Raw genomic sequence first — 9,115 nt, forward strand, 5'->3', positions numbered from 1 at the left:
GTACAGTGGAACAATACATGCCTGATGGGAATTTTGTCAGCAACATAATATGACATATTATCAAAAAGAAAATTAGAAACAGAATCTATTAATCTGTAGGAGGATCTAACAGTTTCTCATTTATTGGAGATATCAGTACAAGGTGCAACGGATTACTTGCAATCTATAGTAATAACCCTGGCTTTATTACTTCACTTGGATTCAGATCATTGATGCTTTGCACTGCAAATGTACAGAACCCCCAAAAGACAACTAATTATGTTTAGATATTTAGATGGCTAAAGAGATATTCAAATCTACAAGTGCACATTTAGAGAGTACTGCAGGAAAGAAGGTAGAAAATCTTCCTTCCCAGGCCTCTGAAATATAACAAACTTTAAAAAAAATGTAAACCGTGCATAAATTAATAAGCATATTGCCACAACTCTTCATCTGTGAAACATAGCAAGTTTATTTCATAGCTCAGTAATGTTTCCAGTTAAGTAGTTTGAAATATTCTAAGAGGAACTTAGTATTAGCAAAGGATTATACTAACATATGCTCTGTAAGTGTATTAGAAAGAGAAAAATATCACATAACATACCATCTGGATTTACTTTTCAAGTCTCCTCCTGTCTCAGATTTACTGATGGATGATTCACTTTAAAAACTAAGGTATATATTGTGCATTGCACTCTACTTTTCACTAGAATATGTATATGTATATCTCTGTCCATCTACGTAACTAGTCTGAACTGCTCTGTTATTGTTTATGGTTCTGTACTTTTGGTTTGTGAAATGTTTTATATTTCACCCAGGCTAAGACTGAAATTGTTCAGTATTGATCAGTGTACTACCCTGGTAAACAAATATAAGTAAGTAAATGCATCTTACCAAACAATAAACATTGGAATAATTCCCCTAAATGTATGTCCAATGTTAAAATTTTGGGGAAGGACAACACACAAAAAAATAAAGCAAGTGCAACAACTTATATATATATATATATATATATATATATATATATATATATATATATATATACAGTCTTGTAAAGAAATAAAAAAATGCTTATTCATTTTGTAGAAAGTATCATTTTATTTGAAGCCATGCTGATAATCTAAAATCGATCAGATATGCCATCATGTAAGCTCCAAAACTAAGAAAGGTTACAGTGTTTAAACATCTTGGAGAGTTGTAAAAAAACACGCAGCTTGCTGAAGTTGTAACAGTAATGACAATCCCAGACATACAGTGAGAATACATGTAGGGAAACCTTCTGCCAATGAGAAACAAATCTAGTAATACAGTAAAAGCTGCATAGTGACAAAGCAGCTAGCCAGTGACTTAATATTAGACAACAAAACCACATTTTGTTGGCACCTTTGTATTTTTAAGTTTATCTAGTTGAAATAGCTATAATACATGCAGAAACATCCACAGTAAAACAATCTATTTTTCTCTTATAAATATATTTACCTACTTTACCACAGAAATAAACTGTAGTTTATTTGTAAGAGCCGTCTTGTAGGCAGAATGAGAACGTTGTTCTTAAAACCTTTACATGCTCTATAATATTTTAAGTAATATGGGATGACAATCTGCATAGCTGCATAGGTGCTTTAAATACCTGGCCTGATGCACTGTCACAAGGCAGCATGGATACGGGATTTAATTAACAAAGTCTGCACCCAATGAGCATATAGCTTATATGTATCCTCTCCGTGACTCCACCTTCACAGAGCTGGTTCTGGTAACTGCTGGCCCACCAATACTGTAGGAACCACCACTCAGACTGGACCCTCCTCCTCGTGTACCAAAACTCAGGCTGCTTCCTCCACCTGAACCTAAGTTAAGACCTCCAGTACCTCCAACTAATCCACCAAGACCTCCGTATGCATTTGATCCACTGCTGGTAGAGGACTGCACTAGAACTGTGGCTTGTCCAGGATTCTGTCCAGTGAATCTGTTAGAGAAAAATAAAACATATCAGCATCTTCCAATATTCATATTTACCAATAACTCAATGATTTCCTTTTCCTTCCTTATATCTAGCACGAAGAATGTAAAGACCTGCCAGCACACTGATGTCTGTACATCATCTGCCACATTTATTTTGAATACTGTTAACACATTTTTGCTCCCTTCTAAGTTGTAGCCCTCCCTCCTGCATACACTGTAGAGATATTCATGTATTGCATTCTGGTGGCTTTTACAGTTCAGGTCCTGTCCTGGCAAGTTTGCAATGAGGCTAGTATGATTTATGCGACTTAGTGCACAGAATTATTATGCCTCTCACTTTTCCCTCCTATATGTAATGCAGAGTGCCTCTTACATACACTTTAATTACACAGAAGGAACACTTTCATTAGATTTATCAGTCACATCATACCTGGCCAGTCATTATACCTTAAATGTAGGTCACTGTCATCACAGGAGAGTACCCATCGCTGGACCAGCTGGTTGGCTAACATGGAAATGCAAACTAGAGTGAACACAGCTTCATTATTTCCTTATTTTTAGCAGTTTTTTTCCCCCCTTTACAGCTAATATATTTCCCAAACAATACAGTGTTTTTGTCATTCAGCCTTCTGTACAGCATTTGCATGAGCTCTGAGTTTAAAACTGCTATTTGTTTGCATTGATTTTTGGATTTTTTTCCACCCACCTGCCCAACTTTTACTGTGCTTTTAAACTTGGTGCCATTTTAGCTCCCGCCCCTACTGTAAATTAGAATTGGCAAGCTCCTCCCAGTGCTCTTTCTACACGACACTAATAACTCAAACTGATAAGGCAGCCTGTTTCATATAATTCCATTTCAATTAGTGCACACTGCAATACTCAGTGTTAATACGAACTCTGTATTGTTCTTTTCTGCACTTTTCTTATTTTAAACAAAAGTCAACTGTGCATTTTGTAACTTGGCCTAGGACCTAAGTCTGGTAGTACCCTTAATAGTAGTGAGATAATTGTCAGTTACTGCTGACTTTAACAATTAGTTTATTTACTAGTGTCACTCTAAGGGGGTCCAATATTTGTCATCTTGGGAGGACATGCTTGACAGACAATGCTGCTTTTCCAGGGATGCTTTGTATCTGCTCCAATAGGTTTTTGGACATTGGCAAAAGCATTATCCCCCCTATAGCCTTTTTTAATAAATGCCAATCTGACAACTCTTCCAACACATTAAGTTCTACATAAGATAAACTAATGGTGTTACTGCTTAATGCTAGGAAGCTCAACAAGAAGCTCCACACCCTAGAAGCACTCCTCACCTTGGGAGCACTGACATCTATGCAGTTATTAAAGACATGGTTTAAAGCTGTGGAAGGCTCCCCCGCAGTGGAAGCCTATAATGACTTCCACACATTTAGACCAGCTACTGGACACAAAGGGACAAGAGGCACAGGTGTATCAATCTACAATAAAAGTAAGCACACTTCAAGAGTGGTCAAACAATAGGACATGCCTGAGCTGCTCCACGTCCAACTAATCTTAGGTAAAGTCCCATGCCATATTCTTGCTAGCTATAGGTCCCCATCTGTGACCCAGGATAACCATACCACACACATGAATGTACTGGAGTCACTCACAACTCAGTCCAACACCATATTCATGGATAATTTAAACTATCCCACTATTAAATGGGATATACACACAACCACTAATATGCAGGATCAACGATTCCTGGATTTTATCGACACAAACACCCAGGAATAGCTAGTCTGCACACCTACTAGGGGAGCAAATATCCTGGATCTGGTACTCACAAATATTAGGGAACATTACACCCCCATGTGTATAATGTCCTCACTGGTCAGAGCATAAAGTGGTAACACACTGAAATAACTATAAAGGCTGAACTCCTAGCAAATCCTAGAACCTTTAAGAACTTTTCCAAGGCCAACTACATCCTATTAAGTGAAGGCATAGCAAAATTCCAAGCTCCTCCAAATTCAAAGAACATGGTGGCCTATGCGGAAGTTCTTATAGAAACTCTGTACAAGCATGTACACAAATGCATAGAAACAGCAGTTCCAAACCAAAATAAACTTAGGACAAACTAGAAAAACAAGCCCAATTGGTGGACCTCCACTATAAATAGGTTGTATAACAAAAGAAAATCCCTCCAAAGCTAGGAAGAAAAAATCCTCATCAGTTTCAACAAGCAATTCAGGGGATTAATCAAGCCACTAAAGACAACTTTATGACAGAAATAGCCTTCCAGGCTAAATATTACCATAAAACATTTTTCAGTTATGTATACAACCTTAAAAGGAACACCCAACAGTGTTTTGATTTAATAGTAAATGGAACTTCCTATACTGAACTGGGGGATACAGCAAATTTGCTGGCCAATGAAATTAGCTCCAACTTCACCCCCCATCACCTCCAGTTTCTACCCAGGAAATACCCTCTACCATTTCTCCCTCAGCTATCACTAAAGAACAGGTCCTCACTGCACTCTCCAGAACTAAAAACATTGCATCAATCGGTCCTGATAATATCTCAGGATGCCTCTTAAATAGCTTGAAACATTACCTGCCCGACCCACTAATACCTCTATTAACTACAGTCTCCAGACAGGCTTCATCCTTAGGGAATGGAGGATTGCAGCTGTCATCCTTCTACATAAAGCTAGACCATCAACAGATCCAGGGAACTACAGACCCATAAGTTTGACTACTCTTACATGCAATGCCATGGAAAGAATTATTCTGGACCTGATAAACAAAGGCATAGGAAATCTTCAAACACTGGACCCATCCCAGTTCGGTTTCATCAAGGGGAGGTCATGCCTACTACGCTTGATGGACTTCTTCTAGAAGGTCACTAGAGCCATGGATATGGGCAAAACTGTATATATTGCCTACCCTGACCTAGCAAAGGCATTTGACACAATACCTCACTTGGGTATTATAGAAAAATTCACAAATTTTTGCATAAACCCCATGCCACCAAACAGATAGTCAAATGGCTCACATATAGGATACATGAAGTTACAGTGGGGGAATTCACCTGCACCAAGAGGCCTGCTACTAGTGATGTCCCACAAGGTTCGGTACTGGGACTTCTCCTGTTTGCAGTATACTTCTATGAAGTCAATGCAAATGTAGAGGGCCTTTGGATGACCAAATCTGCTTATGACTACAAGCTGGTACAATCAATGAATCCTCCAAAGATGTAGATATCTTCCAGGAAGGTCTGACACAGACAAGAACCATGGCCTAAAACTCAATGCAAAAAAATGATTAGCCATACCCTTTGGGAAGACGACCACTCCTGCAAATTGCACCATTGGTAACACTCTCTTAAGAATAGACTTAGTGGTAAGGAACTTGGGAACATAGACTGAGAGTAACCTGAATTTTGATCACCATGTGTCCAAGGTAGTGAAAAAATCCTTCTAAGTGGCACAACTTATAACTTTATTTGGGGTTAATCAGAATCTCTTTAATTGATGGTAGGTGTGTACCCAAGAAGACTGAGTGCTGTAATTAAATCAAAAGGTGCTTCAACAAAGTATTAGTTTAAGGGAGCGCACACTTATGCAACCAGCTTATTGTACGTTTTTTATTTTTTATATTTTTTCCCCTAACAGATTTGCTTGTTTTTCAACTGAATTTTACAGGTTTTAGGTCACAGCCCTCTTTGGGTCAAGGCTCCAGAAAGCACCCCTGCATTAACAGGCTATAAGTCATACCACACCTTTCGGCCACCTAACCTGGACCGAAACACTAAAGGCGGGGGAGTGTCTATATTCATTAAGGATATCCACACTTCCAGGCTAGTTGCTCAGCCTAATGCATCTGAGATTATCCAAGTGTAACTAACTCTGGGCAAGATTGCAATCCAAATTGTAACTTGCTACAGATCCCCCACCATGCCACAGGATTCCCACTCCTCATTTCTTGATACACTGGAAAATATTAGGGTACAACCCAACACCCTAATAATGGGCGATTTCAACTACCCCACCATTAACTGTGAAAACTACTCATGCACCAACTCTTTTGCTCAGCGTTTTCTGGAATTCATAAATTCCAACGCCTTGGATCAACTTATCCACATCCACGCCAGGGGCAGCAATATCCTAGACCTGGTCATTATCAACATGGGCAACCAGTGTTCCACACCAGAGGTCAATTCCTCATTGGTCAGATCCGACCACAAGCTAATCACCCCAGACATCCACATCCCATCCCCACCCTCCATTAGGGAAACCACCATAAAAATTTCTCCAAAACCAACTTCACGCTTCTTAAGACAGAAGGGGCAAACCTCACAACACCCATGCAGATGGACAATAGAGGTATGACTGCTGAATTTTACACAAATGCACTTTATAAGCACTTACACGAATGCATGGATCATGCTATCCCTATCAGAACCAAGATGCTATCCTCCAAAAAAAGGAAGCCAATCTGGTGGTCCCCTGCCATAAACAAACTCTACAACAGAAGAAAGAAACTGTTGCAAAAAAAAAAAGAGTAAAATCCCGTGACTGGAGGAACTTCTTGGTCAGCCTCAATAAGAAGCTGAGATCCCGCATAAAATCCTCCAAAGCTAGTTAGGAAAACAAAATTGCCACTGATTCTAAAGACAGCGACAAAGTATTCTATAGTTACATCAAGAATCTCAATGGCAACACTCATAGCTGCTCTGAGTTACAGCACAATGGCACTAAATATACAGAACCAACTGATATTGCCAACATCCTGGCAGATAGGTTCAGTGCTAGCTTTACCCCTCTCTCACCCCCTAAAGGGCCCATCTCTATACCAGAAGAATACAAAGTTCCTGTAATCACGGTTGCACAGGTAAAAAACACACTCTCCAAAGCCAAGAACACAGCATCCAGGGACCTGACAACATCCCAGGCTGCGTTCTACACGAACTACAGAATGAACTGGCACCCCCACCTAAGCACCATGTTCAATCATAGCCTCAACTCAGGCTTTGTGCCCACTGAATGGTGCACAGCGACGGTTATCCCACTCCACAAAGGGGGAGTCACCACGGACGCCGGGAACTACTGCCTCATTAGCCTAATGAGCCTGGTCTGCAAGGCCATGGAATGTATCATCATGGAACTTATAAACAAAGACATTGGTAATCTCCAAACTCTAGATCCCACCCAGTTCAGGTTTGTAAAAGGCAGATCATGCCTCCTTAACCTGATAGACTTCTATGAAGCAGTCACAAAAGCCGTGGACAAGGGTAAGGTGGTTCACACAGCCTATCTAGATCTTGCCAAGGCTTTTGAAACCCTCTCCCACTCTAGAATTATGGATAAACTCACTAAACTAGGTATAAATTCCTATGTCACAAGATGGGTTGCCAACAGGCTCACTGAAAGAACCCACACTGTGAAAGAAGCAGACTCCAAATCCGACTTCATACCAATGAGAAGTGGAGTACCACAGGGTTCAGTCCTGGGTCCTCTCCTGTTTGGTATCTACTTTTCTCAAGTACAGGCTAACAAAGAAGGTCTTTGGCTAATGAAGTTTGCAGATGACTGCAAATTAGGAGCCATAATTGAAACTCCTAACAATGTGGACATCCTACAAAAGGGCCTCACTGAGGCAGATGCCTGGTGTCAAAGCCATGGCCTCAAGTTCAATGCTAAAAAGTGCATTGTCATCCCCTTTGGTAAAAACTCTGTACCCATGAGCTACCACATAGGTGATAGTCTACTTAACAGTCTACTTAACACCGAAAGTGTGATAAGAGACCTTGGGACATAGGTGGACAGTAGTCTCTCCTTTGATAATCACATCGCCACAGTAGTCAGGAAATCCTTTTACATGGCACACCTCATCACAAAAGGTTTCTCATCAAGGAAAAAAGGTCATTTTTCCCCTCTACTCGTCACTCATTAGACCCATTATACAGTGCAACTCCCCTTTTGGTATGTACCTCACAAGACATCTACAACAACTGGAAAGGCCACAGAAATGCCTGACAAAGAAGATTACCGGCCTCAAACAGATGCCCTACGCAGACCGTCTCAAAAAACACCAGCTTTACTCCATCGCAAATCCCTTCTCAGAGGCGATCTCTGCCTAGCATAAAAAGCTATGTCAATCCCAGAGTTGTTGGACATGCTCCACATAAAGAAATCCCAATCCCTCCGAGCTACACACTCTAGGGACCTAAACCTTGTCACCACAATAAACAGAACATGCTGGATGGATAGATTCCTGTCCCAGAGACTTCGCATACTCTGGAAAAAACTACCTGTCTATATCAAACAAAGCTCCTCATTAGCACTCTTCAAGAAAAATCTTGATGATTGGATGGGAAATAAGAAATTCACCCCGGGGATTACCGCTGGGGCTCTGCTCGACAGGGGCAGAGGAAAATAATTTTCTTGGGTAGCGAAAGCCAGGGTACCTTTCTGGCTAGGCTTATATAGGCCCTAGGGCCAATAGTCTAGTGCCCACCTATGAACCTATGAACCATTAAAGATGGGAAAAGTTTTGAAATGATTTATTGTGGTCTCATTTTTTTGTATCACAAAAACCTGGCATTTTAACAGGGGTGTGTAAACTTTTTATATCCACTGTAGATATATATATATATATATATATATATATATATATATATATATATATATATATATATATATATATAGATATATGGATTCACTTTAGAAGCGCAACATACTGAAATATCGAAATTCAGTATTGCGAGCCCATAAAGTAGAATCCCCGACAAGAACGAAAACTCAGAAGCGCATACTGGAGATTTTGAATTAGCGCTTCTGCTGTACACAAACACACACCTTCCTCCCCACACACAAACACAAGCTCTGTCATACATAAAAGCCCCCCTGCAACCCCCATGTGGGGGGCTGCACTCCCCACACCCCCACCTACTTAAATATTCCAACTCCGAGGTCACACTACATACAAAAACACACAAAACCCCATCACACAAGCCACATTCTCCTCGCACACACACATCACAGCAGCAAAACACACTAACACACACCACAGCCCCTACCCAAAACTCTTAACACATAAACACTTACCTGAATCCATAACCACAGTGAAACACCAGAAGTGCTAATCCAAAATCTCCGGTATGTGAGGTTTTGAATTTTGCGCTTCTGAGTTTTTGTTCATGTCAG

General features: G+C 40.3%; 1 protein-coding gene across 1 annotated transcript in view; it reads right to left on the minus strand.

Moving 5' to 3' along the window:
* Window positions 1-1,053: 1,053 nt before the first annotated feature.
* The window catches only part of LOC122811782 (keratin, type II cytoskeletal cochleal-like), a 200,030-nt gene continuing 191,968 nt past the window's right edge, over window positions 1,054-9,115 (minus strand). Inside the window, exon 8 of the mRNA XM_044083843.1 lies at window positions 1,054-1,945. Within this exon, the coding sequence (XP_043939778.1) occupies window positions 1,687-1,945 (259 nt within the window). The 3' untranslated portion in view covers window positions 1,054-1,686. The remainder of the gene's footprint in view (window positions 1,946-9,115) is intronic.

The sequence above is a fragment of the Protopterus annectens genome, chromosome 9.part0, assembly GCF_019279795.1.
Source record: "Protopterus annectens isolate FY-2018-M chromosome 9.part0, PAN1.0, whole genome shotgun sequence".
NCBI classification, from domain to species: domain Eukaryota; kingdom Metazoa; phylum Chordata; order Ceratodontiformes; family Protopteridae; genus Protopterus; species Protopterus annectens.